At 41.0% G+C, this 20,454-nt stretch overlaps 1 protein-coding gene across 8 annotated transcripts in view; it reads right to left on the reverse strand.

Moving 5' to 3' along the window:
- ptprfa (protein tyrosine phosphatase receptor type Fa) overlaps window positions 1-20,454 on the reverse strand; it is a 90,495-nt gene that overhangs the window by 60,097 nt on the left and 9,944 nt on the right. For 5 of the 8 annotated variants that reach the window (XM_030792062.1, XM_030792063.1, XM_030792059.1 and 2 more), the window contains exons 3-4: window positions 8,269-8,457; window positions 2,277-2,387 (exon numbers count right to left, since the gene is read on the reverse strand). In XM_030792062.1, the coding sequence (XP_030647922.1) occupies window positions 2,277-2,387; window positions 8,269-8,457 (300 nt within the window). Of the gene's footprint in view, window positions 1-2,276; window positions 2,388-5,166; window positions 5,185-6,303; window positions 6,313-8,268; window positions 8,458-20,454 lie in introns of all 8 variants that reach the window. The other 3 variants (XM_030792064.1, XM_030792065.1, XM_030792061.1) reach the window with 2 other exon arrangements.

Genomic DNA, 20,454 nt, shown 5'->3' on the forward strand with positions numbered 1-20,454 from the left:
CAGAGCATGTGAGAATGACTGACTTCTTTTTGAAACCAGGATAAGCATTTGCGGAATGAACACTCCCATATACAGTCTGTGTATATGACTAATTCTCCAGTGACCACAGAATCAGTGCAACAAAATACACGCATCCACACGTATACACCCTTAAAATAAATGTTGAGATGACACCAAAACACATGTTCAAAATAAAGACCAAAAAAAGAAAAGAGACACAAATTCCACAGTGGAGAGAAGATTACACCCCCCCCCCCACAAACACACACACACACACACACCCAAAGCCCACAAACAATGACCAGAAGAGACCTTTTGTAGGTTAGAACATATAAAATGAAATAAGTTCCATATTCCTGTAGGAAAATTAAAGGTTAGTTCAAACAAGCATTCAACAGAAACTCTAGAAGATCACAGAAAGTCTCATAAAAGTTGGTACCACCAACTCGGTTGCGAAGGCTGAGGCATGATGTTTATCGGTAATATTGTGTACAAATGGGTAATGACATCGGTTAAAAAGACGAGGAACAATTTTATTTTGAAAAACAAAAAGAAAAAGAGAATTTCTTCCTTCAACAATCAGCTGTATCTAAAAAGCTCCTCACACGCTATGTGAAAGAGCACACCAAGTGCACGTGCGTGCGTGCACACACACACACACACACACACACACACACACACACACACACCTTTCACAAACAAAAGTTAGAGAGGCTGATTACAAGCACTCATACATATATATTAAATGTCATTCATCAAATGCAAGATTCTGATTGTGGAGATTTTGTGAGAGTGTAGGTGTGTGTGTGTGTGTGTGTGTGTGTGTGTGTGGTCTGAGCTCAGATCAAAGGGGAAGAGAGACTCTGGTGAGGATTGAACGGATGTGATTTTTCATACGTATCTTCTTTTATATGAGTTTTTCCGAAGATGCCTTTATCAGACAATGAGTCATGGTTGGAGGTGAGGCCAATTTATGAGAGAAGACTGGCCTTTCTCTGAGATTTTCTCTTGTTTTTACACCACACACACACACACACACACACACACACACAAACGCACCAACACACATACACATATATATATACACCACAGCCTAGGTACCACACGTGCCTGCCTGCAACCTCTGCTGTTGCTTTAAATGCTTTAGACAACAAAAACTGTGTGCAGTTTTTTTCCATTGGACATGGGTATCTCTCTCTCTCTCTCTCTCTCTCACACACACACACACACACACACACACACACACACACATACATACACACAAAACAACCTCCTCCTTACGCCTCACACACTTGCACATGGGCCCACTCAAGGCTGAACAGGACAGTGATGGAAAACGAACAGGAAAATGATTTTATAATTCCTGCCTTATAGCCAAATCCATAAATCAAAACTAAATCAAAAGGTACGTCTTCTTGCTCCACAACTTTGAATTATATTAATGTCAGACTTTGTTTGTTATTTATGATACACTCAAAGGCTTTGTTGTTTACTTTATATTTAACATTTCGTTGTCAAGGAACCATCTGTGTTAATCATTCTAGTCAAAGGAAAATATGCCAAAGGTTGCCTTTAAGAACTCTGACAAAGAGTCAGTAGCTAAGTCAGGTCTGGACCTCCCTAACGAAACAAAACTGATGGCTTTATTAGAGGAAGAAATGGTGTGTGCTCTAAAAGCCCCTAACCTTTCTCTCTCTTTGTGTGTGTGTGTGTGTGTGTGTTTTGTGCTTGGGGGTGGTGTTTTCTCCGCTCCCCTTTTAAAGACACCAGTAGTCCAGGTGTCTCCTTCCTTTTACCCACAAGCCTCCACTTGTTGCCTGCTCCCTCAATATAACCTAGACGGTGTGGCACATAAACTGACCTTGGTTTAACCTCTGTTGACAATATGTGTATTTCAAAAAGGGCAGGGGAAGTCATATAAACTATTTATTATATCTGAAAAGAATTCGCCTCTAAATCTAGTTTATGAAGCAATCTCGACAAACAAATGAAGAAGAGACAAAATATACACAAACAAAACCATAAATCCATAAAAAAAAAAAAAAAAAAAAAAATCATTTTTGGAACACAGAACCCAAACAAACTGTGTGAATCATTCGATGTTGAATACTGTTGACAAACAGTTGTCAAGATCTTGTCTTGACTGGAACACTAGCTGTGGGCAGGACTTAAATTTGAAAGGAGAACAATGAAGGATGATAGCAATGCATCCACCTCCCCCACGCTCTTGCACGGAGGTGCCCAGCAGTGAGCAGGTTCGGCAGTGGAGAGCTTACCTCGCACGTAGAGGTTTGCTGGTGCGGAGTAGCGTGTGCCCGCGCTATTCACCGCCACACACTCGTACTTCCCCTGATCCGATTCCTCGCTGTTCTCTATCTGCAGTGCACCTGGAGACAGAGGACGTTCCGTCAGACATGTAAGGCGCGCGCGCACACACACACACACACACACACACACACACACACACACACACGCAAACACACGCAAACACACACAAACATACACGCCTAACCCCACACCAAACTGCATGGCCTCAGACAGCAGTAAAAGCAGTACCTCGACTGACTTACGAGCCCTGACTTGATCTTCAGCCAAAACAAGATCAAGAGTGTCAACAGAAAAGAAAATTAAAGGCGAACACCAAATAGGCCACACACGCACACACACACACACACACACACCCACACACACCGCTGTCTGCAGATGCACATACTGCAACAGTAAAATGATGTATTTTAATGCTTTTTGCTGATATTGCAAAATCTAATGGCAAATTCAAACATGTGTCTCATCTCCAAAAGCAAATTAGCACCAGCTGAAACTACTCCTATCCTTGGCAAAAAGTAGCAGATAGAGAAACAGGGTTTAAATGCAAAATCTGAAACAGCTACATCATATCTGCTCTTGGCTTTAGATGTGCTAATATTTTTAAAACAGTTCAGTATTGGGGCTGTCAACAGGTCTATTCAAAGTTCATAACTGGATCATTTACTAGTATCTGAGACAGGGTTAGAGGCCTGGGTTTTGTCTTGTAATAGGTTTAAAATCTCTGTGTCATTCTCAATAATCACAGTCATAACAGAACATCAGATTGTGGATTTCTGTCCAAACCGCTGAAGACACGCAAATGGTTTTTCAATGGTCAGGGACCTTTTAAGTCCCTTAAAGTCATTTTGTGTTCCATTAGTGGGGAATGTGACCCATAAACAAGGCCAGACTGACAGGTCAATAAACCTGACGTTTCAATAAGTCTTCTACAGGTGTCATGACCCGAGTCATTGTCTTCTCTAAAGCCACAGACTCACAAATCAATCATTCACAGATAACTAATCAATTCCTTCATTCTTCAGCGCTGATGGTTTTCAACACTCCTTGGGACTTTGAGATTTTTCCCAAACATTGATCGTTTACATTATTGGGCCTTGGCGTGGGGTCAGAAACAAACAAACAAACAAAAAAAAACGTTTTTTTGAATGGACGAGCATAACAAATATGTTTGGACTAAACGAACAGACATGGCAGAACCAGGCCGCCAGGCTTGTCCAGTCCAAACCATCCCTTACCTGATTCTTCAGCTGGTTCATTTGAAAGACCTTTTTATTTTTTCTCTAAACGATGTGATCACAGAATCGAATAAACCATGGACACCAAATTTTGAACAGAAGGGTAGCAAGTTAACATTAACAACAACAAAAAAAGTGTTATTGTAATATGATAGCCTCCTTAATATGACATTTCATGCATTTTGTGAGCTGTGAAAGCACTTATTTAAAAAAAAAATATCAAAAGATGTTGAAATATATTTCAGAATTATTCCTGAAATGCATTATGAAATGTGGCTTAATAGAATGTACAGTGCTGGTTAATCGAACATAGAATTAAAAGACCATGGGTGCATGGGATGCTAGGGAAAGTGCTTTAACCTGCATCAGTAAATCCCCATGTGTCAATTATACAGACACATATTACTACACGCATAGTCGGACACCACACACATACACACACACACGCACGCACGCACGCACGCACACACGCACACACGCACACACACAACCACAGGTGAGCTTCTTTCCCATCATATGTGTATATGTCTTTTAATATTAGCAGCAGTCAGTATGTCAGAATTTGAACAGGTGACCCATATTAAGCCCTTTCCCTCAGTTTCAGTTTTCATCCCTTCAGGCTTGCACATGAATATCCACTGCCCCACACAATGCTACGCTCCGGCACTGTTTTCCGGGAGGGGATGAGGAGATTCTCAGGGTTGTCTCTTGGCGAGCTTAAATTCATGGAATCATTTTTGTGTTTCACGTCTTTTTTTTTTTTTCTCTGGTGTCTTTTTGATTGGACACCTAACTTAAACATTCTCTGTGATCTTGGGAAAAGTAACAATTTTCTTCTGCCCATATTCAGTTTCTCTGACGCTTCATTGTATGAGAAGCTGCTTAACCTCTGTCCAAAGAATTACTTTTTTTTTTTTTTTTTTGCATTTTAGAGCTTGGTTAAGTTCTTTTTAAACAATTTTTACAACCTCAAGATCTTTTATTGATCCAAATTACGAAGATGATCTTTCTCTTTTTCTGCGGAATCGACTTTCTGAGCTGTGACAGAGGTCACTCTTCATACGACACCTCACTGTCTCTTATCACACTGCCTGTCAATCTTCAAAGGCAAATGCAAAGGTCTTTTCACATTGAACAAAATGTTTCCATAGCAATAGACATCCCTAAAATAAACCATAGAAAGCAACACTACCCAGCTTCAAAGATTCAATTCTGCTTTCCATTTATCTTTTTAAAAATTCTCAAGTCTCATTTAATCCTCTTTTTTTTTTTTTTTAAAGATTGCATGTAGACCAAATCGCATATTGACCATATGTCATGTTGTTTATCTTCTTTTTTTTTTTTAACTACTCAGTGTGGTTTAAAAGGGATTTATTGATTGATTTTGATTTTTCATTGTCATGTTTAATCAGTTTTGAAAGTGGGAAAATGAGACAGACTGACAGACGATCATGCATTGAAGTTGAAAAGATATCAGTCAGAGATGACAGAGAGAGAGAGAGAGAGAGAGAGAGAGAGAGAGGCAATGGGGACATTGTGAGGTGAAAGGAGAAGGGATAGAGGGATGACATAACTGGACATTTTCTCGCCTCAGCATTCTTACCTCTGATTGGTGTACCACCTGGTGAGGTAATTTGAATGCAAATAAAATTAAAGAGAAGCATTAGTACCAAGGTCTAAGAGCTGGAAAAAGAGAGAAAAAGAGAAAGAAAGAAAGAAAGAAAGAGAGAAAGAAAGAAAGAAAGAAAGAAAGAAAGAAACAACAGAAGGAAGGAATTTTGTTTTGAGAAGTGTCATTGTGCACTTTACTCAGATCAGAAGGGGTACTCTGTAAATTAAATAATAAACAACACAGTGTCCGACTGCTGACAAAAATAAAATGAAATAAAATAAAAGGAAGGCAACTTTGGACAAGTAGCTGGCATTATTAGTGACTACAGGACAGCTGGACTAGGGCTCTGCCTGTACGTGGCTATATCCACCAGAGATGAGCTGAGTTTCTTAGTGCTTGTCTGGCATATATTACTGGCTATCATATGTGGCTGCTTCTTTCTTCTCCCTGTAGGCTAATATTCTGTATATCATTCATTAGACATCCACTCTCCACTGCTCTACTATGTTCTCTAACTTTCTAACACATTCAGAATGAAAAAAAAAAACAAAAACTGATGCAATACAAAGAAATCTAACACTCCTCAACTCTGACAAGGGCAAATTTGGAGAGCTGCACTGTATTGTTCAGATCTAACGGGCAAATTTGAAGTGAAAAAAAAAATTCCTGACTTGTTAGACCATCCATTAGTGGATGTGCTCTCATCAGGGAAAAAAAAACAGGCTCCATGTTAAAATCATCTTTAAAAAAAAAAAAAACTGAACAGAACTCATAAAGTTCAAAACATTTTCCTTGTACTCGGACAAAAATGCTTTCCTGGCTGTTAGTAGAGAGGGATTTTTGGGGAACACTGAGTCATAGGTTACATACAGTGCATTCTGTTGGATATTATGCAGATGACAAAGATCTGGATAATGATCCAACCATTAGTCACTGTAGAAAAAAAAAAACCAGGAGAAGCAGATATTAAGGTGAGGTCTGAGAGCTGGGAGGAAACCTTTGGGAAGCTGTGTGGCCTGGTTCATTAGGGCATCAGCAGCTTTACAGAGGGCCTGAGTTACACTGAGACCACCCAGAAAATGATGACTCTTCCCTGCAAAGAGAGACAGACTACCTTCCACGTTTCACCGGAGCTCTCTGTTCAGGGTCGGTCTCGAAGTCTTTTGAGTAGGTCTGCAGTGTAGCGTAGTCATCGTGAAAAATAGTAATGATTTTTTTTTTTTTTTACTATGTTTTCACCATGACCTGAGGTGAGTTATTTTCCCCCAAAAACCATCTGTTTATTTTTTTCTTTTTCCCCAAACGGTGTTACTGCTCACTTCTCCAACAGCGATAAATTTGAGAAGTTTTTCCTGACCTTTATTCTGTGTACAGATAGTTAAAGGTAAAACTATCTATAATGGTAGCCATGAGATAAATGAAAAATTTCTCTTGAATAAATCAATTTGGTTTTTATGTGTCCTCTTTGGGCATTACACAAAATTTTAATCATCTGACTTGCGTAGAGCATAACGCTGAACCTATTTTTCGGCTCGTGTGCCGTGGAGAGTTGAGAGACTACAGCCTTGGACACTAATAGCTCCTTGCTGATGTACAAAATGGCCGGAGGGCGTTAGCTTGAGTTTCTTGGCTCTAGATGTTACTCAACTCATTTCATGTAGTGTTCGGTTTGTCTGGCTGAGTTTCCCAGAAAGAGGCTGAAGGATTAAGCCACTGCTAGAGACATTAATCCGCTCCCCCTCCAACTCCCAACCTGCTTATCAGATCCTGGTGTGAATCGTCTCTGTTTGCTTATCATGTGGCCCGCATTAAAAACGCACGGCTGATCGATGAACAACGATGGCCAATGATGAATCCCTGGTTTGACTGGCCTGACAGTAATTACAGTACCGCAATGACATGTTCTAGGGTGGATTAGGTCACGCTGTGTGCAAAGGATTTAGAACTATATTTTTTTTTCTTCTTTTTTTTTTCTTTCTGTCACTTTGTGCTGGGAGTGCAGAGGTCATAAATTGAAAATAGTTTCTATTAGCATTTCTTGATAGAATGACGGTGCTTGACTCGTATTGCTTATTTAAAAGCAATTCCCCTCATATCAGAATGGAATAATGGATTATATCAAAACAAATCATTTACATAAACGTCCAGCGATGAAAGGAAATCCATTCGGTTTACATTTCAGAGATGAATTGTTTAAATAGGAATGTGTTCATTTTGGGCTTGATAACAAGGAAGAACGAAGAACTGACATGGGGATATGGACCTAATTGAAACAAATTGCTCTGCTGTCATGTGTCACCATAGCAAGCGTGTCTGTCTTTACCTAGGGGCTTGGTTATAAATGGGAGAAACCTTTGGAGTAAATGTCAAGCCCTGACTTATCCAAAGAATGACTGTCCTCTCTCTCTCGTGCTCTCTCTCGTGCTCTCTCTCCTGCTCCTTCTCCAAATTAGAGTAAGAACAAGCCACATGAGAATGGTAATTCCGTGGTGATGGCTGAAATACATCCGTCCAGTGGAGAGCCATGTGGACTATCGATCCATTTACAAATGCGTCACATTGAGATTTCCTCTAGGTTCAGGTTTCAAAACTTATTTCTATAAATGAAAAAGCAGATTGTGTTTATGGACGAAGGGCCGAGCAGCTCGTGTATTTGTGACGTCTCCTAAACTACAGATCTCAGGCTCAGGGGTTCTCTCACTATCTCTCTCTTTCTTTCCGCTTGACTTCCCTTCCGCTGATGGGCCTGGTTCTCTGTATTCACTACGCTCCCTTAAAACGAAACCCTCTGTATTTGTGAGGGGAGCTCTATCAGAAAACGAGCAATGCTCAGAGTTAAAAATAGAACATGCATAGGCTTATTTTTTATATTTTTATCATTTAATGGCCTATAAAATGAGAGGCAAAAATTTGATTTTATATCGCATCCTTACCCGCCTGTTTCACTCCCTACGATACACTTGAAAAAATAACAGGACTGTCAGTTATCCTCCGTGTTGTTCTCAGATGTTCTCAGAAAAAAGCAGTTGTCTGTAGATACTAAGGTACCTTTCATTCAGAGATTTGTGAGTGTTAAGGGGTGGACTCATGTACCTGATCGTAGCTGTTTAATGCGGCCATTGCTGCTGTTGATGTCAACGGGCAGAAAGTCTTTGAACCAGAAGATTTCTGGGTCGGGGTTCCCACTGGCGGCGCAAAGCATGGTCGCTGTTCGGGTCCGTTCCACCACCTTCAGCTGTGGACCCATGTCTATACTGGGGAACCCATGTGGAAGCTGGTCCTCTGGAAAAAAAAAAAAAAAAAAGACAAGAGAAATACATTGGAAAATTCACATACACATCAGAGTAGATTAAACAGAGAATAAGATACGTGATGAAGGCTTTCACGAGAACCACACTCCAATCGCAAATCTTGACATGTGAGACCATCCTCAAGGTCTCGCCTGTGTGATTTGATTATTCGTGCCCAAAGCTGCACGTCTTAAGACCGAGGGGTGGTCCGCTTTTAACTGTGTGAAATCCTGTGCTAGTGTAAATATCACCAATGCTAAAGCATGACTAATCCGTCCACGGTGTTCCTCGTCACGGATGTGTGGCAGGCGCGAGGGTGAGACCGGTCGATTTCACTCCTGCTATATTGGGCCTCTGATACAGCCAGAAACCTTTCTCCTGCTCACATAATCTGAAAGGCTAAGTGTGGTCAAATACCAGCCCATTCCAAATTAAGAATGAAACATAATAAATCCAACACTAAAGAATTCCATTTCATGCTCTTTCTCTCTCTCCTTCTCCCCCTCTGTCTCTTTCTCTCTCTCTCTCTTTCTCTCTCTCTCTCTCTCTTTCTCTCTCTCTCTCTCTCTCTTTCTCGGTAACAGTATTACTCAGGCTGTACAGATCGAAAACCACTCTAAGAGATCAGACATACAGCACATGAGAAGAAAGAAAAAGTAAAGACAACTGCTGCAGGAACTGATCAGATGGAAAGAGCTTTCCTTTCTTGAACTCACTCCCAGTCTATTGAAAAGAGTGAGGCCTCATCACTGTGGTACTCAGAAGTGGACCTGAGTTTCTGTTAGGAGTTGGGCAGTGGTCAAGCCTAGTCAATGAGAAAAGCAGGGAGTGTAGCAAGGTGAGACATATTATCTGTCTTTCACTGTACACAAACAGAGGGAGAATCTATTGAATGCATACCAAATTAAGGATTGTAAAAAATAAATAATAAAGATAAAGATCTCTTAAATAGGCATGGTAAATTAGTAGCAAACTTTCAGCCTCAGAGGATCAACATAAGCATTAACTATATCTTCCTGTTTCAGGGGTTGAAACTCTTCACAGCTGATTGTTTCCTACAGTCATTTTCTGTGAGGACCTACAGACTGACATGCTTCTGTACATCAGAACCAGTATTCAATCCATTTGTACCTTCTGTTCAGTGGTACGTGTTCTACAGTCAGACACACAATGACTAAAATACTCTCAACAGTATAGCCAAGAGTTGGGAAACCCTGCACTGAAGAGTTTAGACTCGGCTTTCACAAAGGGGTGGCAGCGTGTGTGTGTGTGTGTCGGGGGGGGGGGGGGGGGGGGGGGGGGTTGTGGCATTGCAGAGCGGGTCAGGTCAGTCTCTCAATGGAAAACACTGGAATGTCTGAAAAGACTGGTATGGAGATTCTCATCATGCAGGAACAGTGTGTACAGTTCTCCTTTTGTTGTTGTTTCGAGCTGTTATGGTGGAAGGCTTTTGTGTGGAGGGAAGACCCGTGAAGAGGTAGCTAAGGTCTTTGTGCTTGGAGAAGACAAGGCTGAGATTTGGTAATGGCATCCACTGAGAACACACCCAAACAACAACAACAGAGCATACTAACCCTGCTGCTGGATGACTCAACTCCACACATTTTAGGAAAGTTCTTATAAAGGCTACAAGGACTAAACCTTCATAGTACCAGACAAGGCGGTAAAAAAACAAAACAAAACAAAACTGAGAGATTTGCTATACTGTGAGTTACACACTGAGAAAACAGAAAACCCGATTTCTGTGAAAAATTTTAACAACCTCTGTTAGGAGTTATTGTTGGGAGGCAGTTTGGATGATTTTGAGTAACTGGAGTCTTCTAAGCACAGTTCACACCTCATCGTGTATCATACCGTCAATGCTTCAAATCATTTTCATTTTGAAATGAAGAATCAAAATAGGTGCTTATGTTTAAAGCCACTTATGCCATTCGATATTCCAAAGTGCAACACAAAACTGCAATATTTCCAGCAAAGCCTCTCCGGCTCTTTTAACAGCAGGCCCTGAGGTTTAAATGGGAGTGCGTTAAAAAAAAAAAAGTAAAAAAAAATAAAAAAAAAAACCTTGAAAGGAGTTTGTGTGAAGAAAAAGAAATCAGACAAAAACACCTCCTTTTCATTTTACCTGCAAAGAAGAGTCTCCCAGGCTGCGTAACACTCATGCAATGAGGCAGCTAAGTATCACTTTCCCTAGGGGCTTTCAGAGGCAGCCCAAAGAAGAAGAAAACATGTCATACCACTTGGGGGGGAATTCTAGGAGAGAAAAAAAAAAAAGAAAAAGAAAAAGAAAAAAAAAGAAGAAAAGAACTCCCCAGTCTGCTATGAAATCCAATATCCCCCATCTAGTCTCGGGTAGCACCGTGAAGGCTAAATGACAATGATTGCATTAGTAGCATATTTAACAACAAAGGAGTAATGACAGTTTTACCCATATGTGGTTTTATTTGCCCCTTGTCACTGGATCTATGTGCTACAGATCTGAGGTAACAGCTTGCTCCTGTAATAGCTAGCTTTAAATGTACTTGTCAATTATGGTACCTTCAGAGGAAAACAAAAGAGGAATCCACCCGTTTTTTTTTTTGTTTTTTTTTTGCCTAACTCTAAATGGAATTTCTGACACTGGGGATTACACTTCCCACACGTCTAATCCCTTCACACAAAGAGCACTGGCATTGTAACAAAGCTGACAGGCGGTCAGTCGAGAGGAATTCGCATCAGAAATGACGGTGTACCAACACGTCGCCTCCTGACTTCTCCTATTAATTTGCCTTATGGTAGCCTGTTGTCACAGAAACCGGCGAAAAAAACAACAACAAAAAAACAACTGAATAAAGCATTGCAACCTGAAACCTTTGGATACGAGTGTTAAAATTCCAGTCGTCTGGCCTTGTGGTAGAGTTCAACTGCCTCTCTTGGACCGGTCTTCAATTTGATTACAAGAATTTCTCCCTCAACTTTTGACCACTCAAGGCAGCATCTCTTGCCCTACCTTACATATAATGAAGAAAACACAGTCTTCATTCTCATTCTGTCTGTGACCTCAGTGTCGCATCTTGAAGCTCAGTGAACATGAGGGAGATCCCCACAGTGACTCTATTGTTTTGTCACAAGGTGTTTGGCAAAGCCTTAGTCGAATATTCCTACTAGAACTCAACACGAGACTTGTGAGAGCACAGTGAAACATAATCGGCAGAGACAGAAAACCAGTTTGGAGGTGGTGGTGGTGGGGGGGGGGGGGGTGTTAGCCGGGTAGCCCGGCGCCTGGCTCATTAGACTTGAAGTTCGAGGATAAAAATTTAGACATGAAAGTTGATGACACGCGTCCCGAGGACTCACAGATTAAAATCTAGTTTAATGCTAATTCCAAAAAAATCTTTGAAAACATGTTCCAAGCAATTTAACAGGCTTGGGCATGTCCCTTCTTATTGTTGTCGCTGGACATGAACAGCCAGACAGGCGAATCAAATAGAAAAGGTGGATTCATACAAGCTAACAAGGTTTCTGCTGAGACGCTTTAAAGCAGTAACAGTGTCTATTGTTAGGAGCATCAAGGTTATTTTCCATTTGGGAAGAGACTCAAGGAGTTGTTTTAAAAGCATTCTGGTACTCTTCAATCTTCTGAGAGGGGCCAAGGTACTCGCTCCTTGCAAAATTCACACATCTAAACTTTCCATAGCATATGGAGTTGACAGGTGGTCCTAAGGGTTCCAGGAGGCTATCAATTACAATGCAGGATTTTCCCACAGGATTTTTGTCTGAAAGCAAATACCTAGAACATGAAAAGATGCTGATGGTTTAAATGACAGGGAAATTCTCATGCTACTTTTCAAGGCTGGGATTACCTCTTTATTAGTTACTCACTGTTAAAAGAAAGTGGCAGCTCAGTTACAAAACGATACGTGAAAACAAAGCTCGTAAACAGAAATATTTCGACCATTTTTTTTTTTCTCAGGTATACTATGCCTTATATTAATGCACACCTGTGGAAAGGATCCTAAAAACGTAAATTTGAAATGGTTGTGCCTGGGAGTAAGTGTATCTGCAGTTCTTTTGCTCCAATGCTTTAGGTTTCTTTAAAGAGAGCCCTACAGGGTAGCCTGAAAGCCCTGTCATGTAGACATCTTAATCAACAAACAGTACATCTTACCCTGATCTATATACGCAAAATCTCGTTAAAAAAGTTATTACTGAAACTAGCTTTCACCATTCATGTTTGTTAAATGTAGGAAATGTTGTTCAGCGTGGGCATGCACATTCGAGATAGATTGGACCTATTTCTCTGGTGGAACAGCGTGTACCCCCTCCTGGACCCTGTGTAATGGTATTTACACTGACACTAAATGAGGCATTTCCAGTCAGGTCACCTGTGTGCCATCTCACAGGAGAATCCAGGTTCTCTGACTGCTTTCCCAGTCAGGTCATCCCTTGTATCACCTCACACGAAAGCCCGGCTTTACTGTTGGCTTCAGTACAGCAGGACTCATCCTCTGCCTCGGGCTGCCGCTATTTTAATTACTGCCAAAGGTCTCGTCTTCCATTTCCACTGGCAGTACAGGAGAAAGCAAAATGCTTAGGCACCATAGCAAAGTGATCACTTCAAGAAGAACTCTCTTTTTCCTCTCTCAGTCTCTCTATCTCACTTTGTTTTTTTTCTCTTTTTTTTCCTCTGGATACGTTTTTTTTACGCCTTCAGCCGCGCACACGTACCCGGAACCCCCTCCGCTTTTCTTTAATCAAGAAGATGCCAAAACTCCTGCTGGGGAAATAGTTTGGTCTTAATAAGATCTTCTATACCAAATTAAAAGAAGTTACAGCTGTGCTTTGCATCGAGGAGTCTGTGCGGCGCGGGCGAGGAGAAAAGTGTCCACGCGGATGAGACAAAAGAGCCGCCACGAAAAAAAACCCCTCAGCTCAGGCAAAGAACTTCTCTAAAATACTTTTCCAGAGAGTGAGAGAAAAATGCAAACAGCAGGGTCACCAATTAAAGTGAGAGGAGCCCACCGTAGCTCACACCTTTCTATAATAGTCTAGGACAGACTTGGAGAAAATAGAGACAGACTGAAAAGAGCATGGACCACATAGTGGTCCTAAACCTCGGGCGAAGTGTGGGAATACAGTAACACTTGTTCAACACAACGATTCTGTCAGTCACATTGATTATCTCTCACATTCTGCAAGATACTCTTTGATAAAGCCATTTTTAAGTCCTAAGGATAGACAGATTACTGAATTCTTCTCTCTTTCCCTCTCTCTTTGTGTGTGTCTCTCTCTTTCTGTTTTTTTCTCCGATTAGCAAGGTCACTTGTCTTTTTTTAAACAGCTTGCCATTCAATTTTTCCACTGATGTTTTGCAACAATGAACAATCAACTGACACTACACAACATCATACCACCAGGAAAAAACATGGATTCAGACAGTTTCGAAGTAATAAGTGGCGTGGGCAAGATCAATATACATGTTACCAGACATCAGACAGTGCGGGTCAGGCCAACTTGTATTTGTGTTAGTGTGTCTTTGGCTCGAAGCGGAACTCTTAGGAGTGAATTTTTACGGAGAAGAGACATGACACAGCGTGTCTAATGGGATCTCAGTAATTGGGGGCATTGCAAAGGGGAATATAGCTTGGGCAATCATAATGACCACGTGTTGAAGAGAAAGTGAAGGCAGAGGTCGAGATGACCCCCTCTCCTCACCGAAAAAATCACGCCCGTCAAAGCTCCAGTCGCAACCATGTTCTCAACCTTCATGTTTCTTTGGGTTTTTTTTTTTTTTTTAAACCAAGATCATTTGTTGGAGGAATTTATTTGCATAGTTAATTTCTCTCTCCCTGTCTCTATTTCTCACACATAAACAAACACACATACACACACACACACACACACACACACACACACTCATTCCCACACAGCATCTCAGTTGCTAATGAGCCTTTAATGGCTGCCGTTTGAACTCGATGCTTTGAAGAAGTCTCCCTGTAGGTCTCCCAGAAGTCAGTAGGGTTTGCTTTTCGGCTAGCGTTTAAAGCTTTAGAGGCGACGCTTAGTGAACACGCTTTCATTCGCATTGTCTATTTGTGACTCTGTGAGTCTCTGTGAGTCTCTGTGAGTTCGTGTTCTGTCGCATTATGTCACAGATGAGAATGATGCAGGAAATGTCAGTTTACTTGCAGGACTGTATGAACTCAAGTTTTCATTTTTGAATCATTACTCAGCTTTAATATTGCTGTACTTTTCAGCTGTGACAGAATTACTAGCACCATTTCCATATGTTAACATCATTTACATGTGGAGACTAATAACCCAAATGATAGGTGCATTAAAAATACATTGGCCAATGACTGAAGGTTGCTAGTTTGCTTTGCACAAGCTAACGTTAATCAAGTTATATGGATGGGATTCCTGGACAAGAATTTAGATTGGTCCTGAATTATTTTGAATTTTTAATAGAGATGATCCAGTTTCAGAACCTAGTCTTAATCCTCTCTGAAAAACCGATGCCTGTAAGTATAAAAGAGAAAATGGGTGCTATTCTGCATGAAATATCTCAATCTAAAAAATCTACAGCATTTATGAAATTAAAAACAAGCACATAAATGTATTTCTCTTAGGAGACAGATGACCAGGACAGAACTGATCACTAAAATAAACTATATTTTTTTATAACCCATGTTTTTTTTTCCTCAGAGAGTCGGATTTCTTTGCATTTGCCCCAGTACATTTGGGATGGATGGATGCTGAAGACTGGTAAAGACTTGTCTGTGTTCGTTAGGGCATAGAGAATAAGTTTAGCAGAGAGCCCCTGTAGTTCTCTATTCTGTCATTAAAATAAAACGAAGGATGTGGTAATGATATCATAAAAGAAGCAATGGAATCTTACAAGGAGATGTTGAGTTTCCCTGAAACCAGATGAATCTGTGGGCTCCATTTACAATGTGTACAGGTGAAGGCACCGATCACAGCCAAAAGTGGTCTGTGATTTGTAGGTCTAGTTAGATCAGAGGTGTAGTTTGTAACGTGTAAGTGATGGGACCTGGATCGTGATGACCTGTCACACTGTTGTTCTGAAACTCATACATGTCCTGGTGTCCATGAGTCATGCGGTTGCTATGAGGTCAGGTCGGGGCTGATACAGTAAAGCCGAGTTTGAGTGTGGTAAACATCATTCCCCCAGACTTCAAAAGTCCTTGGGTTATAGTTGCTACCTTCTTGAAAATCTTAGGAGTCTCTGCACTCTTTTAGTTCTCATGCTCCGAAAACTGTCTGGGGAAATCTACGTAAACTTAAAAAATGCTATATGCAAAAAAGGAAGTTTCCAGAACACAAAGACAGAAATACTTAATGAATACAAACTTCTCAATGTCACAGGAGTACTGCATGGAGGAAAGGGGAAATTTGGAAAATAAATTATTTTTACAAAAAGAAAATCCAGCAGTTTTAATTACTTCTTTATCAGACCTCAGCAATCCCGTGGGGTTTTGTGTGTGTGTGTGTGCCGTGTGTGTGTGTGTGTGTGTGTGTGCACGCCGTGTGTGTATGTGTGTCTGAAGCCTGTTTAATGTGAGATAAATTCCAGCTTCTGAAAGTTGGACTCTGCCTGGAATCCCTTCAAAACAGAAGTGCCTAAAAAAGTGACTGAAAAGTTAAGAAACATACCCCCCCACACACCTCCACACACACACACGCACACACACACACACAGAGAAAAGGTTTACAGAGGAAAAACACATACACATACACACCAAGACACACAAATACATACATTCTCACACAACTCTATACAAATACAGTCATCCCTACAAGACATAAAACTACCAGTAAACTCTATTTATTCCCAACTTATTCTGATCTGCATTTTTTGACTTTCATCATGCCATATTTTAATCCATTGCAGGTAGTACTGTGTAGTAAGTGAAATTGCCTTGTTTCTTCTTTATTTTTTAAAACGCTGAGTAAGACATCTCCTCTCAACGGTGCATTACACACCTTACAACAGTGTAATCTGTCACTCTTTTCTGTGTGTGGCTGACATGTTTAACAAGTTTTAATCCAGTTATGGTACAGAATGAAGAGAGACCTGACACCACAAAGGAAAAAATCTAGTATTATAGATCTGGTGAGCTTAAGCGTTTTGAGCCTATGCACACTAATGCTGAAAAATGTCTCTAACTGATTGGTAAAGTCGTGTACTAGGCAGTGGATTTGGAAGTTGGATAGACAAGGTTGTGTGCGCGTGTGCGTGCGTGTGTGTGTGTGTGTGTGTGTTCCTCCTGCTTGCTAATTACCAGAGAGGGGATCCTGGCACATCCAATAAGTTCTTAATCAAGCTATGCAGGTCTGTGTTTCCATTCTCCAAATCAACCAGACTGCCATTTGTCATGCATACTCACACACATACTCATACACGCACACACGCACACCACACACACACACCACACACACACACACACACACACACACACAGAGCAGCATATAATATGTCCACAGGTACAGATGATGCATATCATTACCACCATGAAGTGGATCACATGTTTATTCAGTATTGGAGATAATTTAACACATGTTTGCTGTGTTTTGTTTATATAAGGCAAAATAGGCACTCAGGGACTAATACAGGTTACCGAGGGTCCAGTCAACCCCATTAACTTACAGTCCCGGTAGACTGCCCTGATAGAGGGAGAGAGAGTCCATCTCAGCTATGTGTGTGTGTGTGTGTGTGTGTGTGTGTGTGTATTGAGAAGACGGTGGCTGTTGGCCTGTCTGTGTGCTTCATGTGTTGGTGATGGATGAGGATAATTATACAGAACGTTCGTTTCCATGGCGAGGGGAGAGAGGGTGGGGGGTGAGGGGGGGGGGGGGGCAGATCCTTCCTCTCCTCTAATATTATAACCGTAAAACACGTCTGTACACTAGGAAGCATACAAACACTCCATCACACTGACCCTTAGCAAGTCACAGCTGCATTGACATGACAAAACAAAACAAAACAAAACAAATCAAAACAAAAAAAACAAAAAACAAAACATCATTCTCCTGTGTAGAAAACAAAATGCTGGTCTGGTAACATAAGGTCAAAACAACCCTACCCTTTGTATTGACTCACGACCCTGATGTCAGTGTTTTGGCATTTTCTCAGTAGCATAAATGTTGTAAAACAGCGATTCCAGAATCCTGACAAAAGTAAAATATTTTGTCAAAAGTGATGCTTTTTTCTCTCATGCTTGATGTGTTATGTAACATGAATTATTAATGAGCGGAAGCACTCACTTAAATGGGGTGTAACGATGTCAAGGGTGCGTGTGTGTGGGTGCACGAGTGTGTTTGTGTGTGTATTTGTGTGCATGCTTGTACACAGTATTCCTTTAGGTGTGTGTGTGTGTGTGTGTGCGCGCGCGTGCACGCGCATGTGTGTCTGTGTGAACGTGTGTTCTCTCTGTTTTGCCCTCAGGCTATGAGTGAGAGAGAGAGAGAGAGAGAGAAAGAGAGAGAGAGTGAGAGAAAGAGAGAGAGAGAGAGAGAGAGAGAGAGAGAGAGAGGGAGAAAGGGTGGCATTCGCGTCTGTCACAGCCAAACAGCCTCACTGTTAGAGCACTGTTAGAGCAGTATACATGCATTATTATGGGTATTACCCTGTTTACAAACAAATATCACATCCAAAGGCCTATTCTGACTAAACAAACAAAGCTCTTTAGGAGCATTTGAACATTCTTGGAAGCAATGTGTCAGTTTGATTCTGATATCTACATTATTCATAAACACAGAATTTCCTTATTCATGAGAAGTGTAACACATTGCACACAGAGCAACAACTGTTTTTCTTTCCATGATGTGATTCCAAAATCCAATGAACTTTATCAACTCTCCATACTGTCTTGCATAATCTCTCTCCTCTACCCCATGCCATTCTTTTCTTTGTGGGGTTGATGGCATCTTATGATAAGACCCATTAGTGGGGGCCTCTCTCTCTCTCTCTCTCTTTCAGAGGAATTGAGAGAGAAGAAAGAAAGAAAAGGGAAGAGTGGAACAGCAGGTACCGTGAACGCACGAAAGCGCAGCGCTCTGTCTTTTCTTTCTCTTTTTACATAACAAAGCCGAGCTGGTCCACATTCACTCAGAGCTGTCCTCATTGTCTCTCACTTTCACCCTACCTCCCTCATTTCGGTCTTAGGGCCTGCTATCTTTCCCTCCATTTCACTCTCCCAGGTTAATCTGGTGGAGGACACAATCACGACGTGAGAAAGAGAGAGAGAGAAAGAGAGAGAGAGAAACATGCTGTGGAATTTGAAAGGCAGCAGATAGAATTCCATCCACACTGTGCGTGTGAAGGAGAACTCCAGTACTTTTGTGTGATGATGATGTTTATGCAATCTCTCCTGTAAGAAAATATCACTCTCTTGGCTGGGAAACCCGACGCCTCAGACGAAGCAGGACGTGATTACATGAGCAAGCTTAGGTCACTCATTCTCCCCTCATTAAACCAGCACGCATTCCAAGCTTCTGGATGCCAGTGGAACTGACTTGTAAGACCTCACAATGCAGGTTTTCAACAAACAAGAACTGTAAGGAGATACTGACACTAATGTATACATGCATACAAGCAAGGCAAATTCACCCCAAAGCAATGTGCTGTTTTAAAATAGACAGGTCATGTTTTGACTTTTATAGTTCTCTTCTCTTCTCTCTCTCTCTCTAACGTACACTCACACACAGAGACACAGAGTCAAAAAGACACACTCATGCACACACATACACACAAACACACACACGCACACACACACACACAGAATATCTTTCACACCTTTGTGATGTACTCCTGCTCTGACATTAACAGGTGCGTGAAGAGCAGCTCATGACACGTTTGCCAAATCGTGTCAGTGGCCTCTGACCCAGGTCTCCCACAGTGGCTCCATGCAGACTGACATGTGGGTGGGAAACACACATGTAGCATTTACGGTTAGCCTCTGGCATTACTGTCCTTAAAACTCTCACACATCGACTCAGTTACATTCCCTGTGTTTCACAACTTCCTCTACAGCAGTTTATAGAGCTGACACATAAAGATGCTAATGTAAGTCTTTGAGTCAAATGTGTTTCACTTCAAAAATTCAGTGTCTCCCAATTCAGTGTTTGTTTTCATTCTCAAGCAAGCTCAATTAAATTTAGTTCGGCAAGCTTTTTTTTTTTTTTTGCATGAAAAAATAGAAAAAAAAAAAAACTGTTTACTCAAAGTTGCTTGGGTGTAAAGAAATTTACAATGGTTTCATGACTTTTCAGCAATTTGTACGTAATATAGGGCACTAAAATCCTTCCAAGGGGAAGTGGAATATCGTGGAGTAGTCTGACTAAAAAATATTTAGTACCACAATTGAACAGTTAAGCACTAGAATCACTTGATAGCTTTATGCCAGACCAGTCCAACTTCCTGCAGGGTGGATTATCCATTTGACTCTCCTCCTGTTGCCTTACAGGTGGAGATTTCTGTTGCTACGGCTAACGGTGGATGAGGAAGCTAGCTAGCAGCAGAATCAGACCTTACAGTTTGGAGTATGCCTCTTTTCTTTTACATCACACATTCTTTGAAGTTTTCTTTCCTTTAAACTTTTCTTCATGCCAGCAGCATTCAGTAACAACAAAAGGCAGAAGAGGATGAAATGAATGAAATAAAAATGACTGAATATGACTTTAAAAAAAGAAGAATGATCTAACAAAGTTTTCATGGGCAAAAAAAAAAAGCAACAAAAGAAGTAAGGCCGGCGTCTTAGAAAACCTAGAGCCTGTAATGAAACATACAGTTAGCAATTATTAGGGAAAATATTAACTCTCATATTTCTTATGCTTGTTTTGTTAAGCTGTCCCTGCATAACGCACTGCTGAAATATTCAAAGAAACATTTACGTAACGCCATGTCCTGAACTGATGAATTTTGTGTTGAGGTACAAATGTAAAAGTTATTATTACAGCAGAGGGTTAGCTTGACGAGGACAGAGTTCAT

The sequence above is a fragment of the Chanos chanos genome, chromosome 14, assembly GCF_902362185.1.
Source record: "Chanos chanos chromosome 14, fChaCha1.1, whole genome shotgun sequence".
NCBI classification, from domain to species: Eukaryota; Metazoa; Chordata; class Actinopteri; order Gonorynchiformes; family Chanidae; genus Chanos; species Chanos chanos.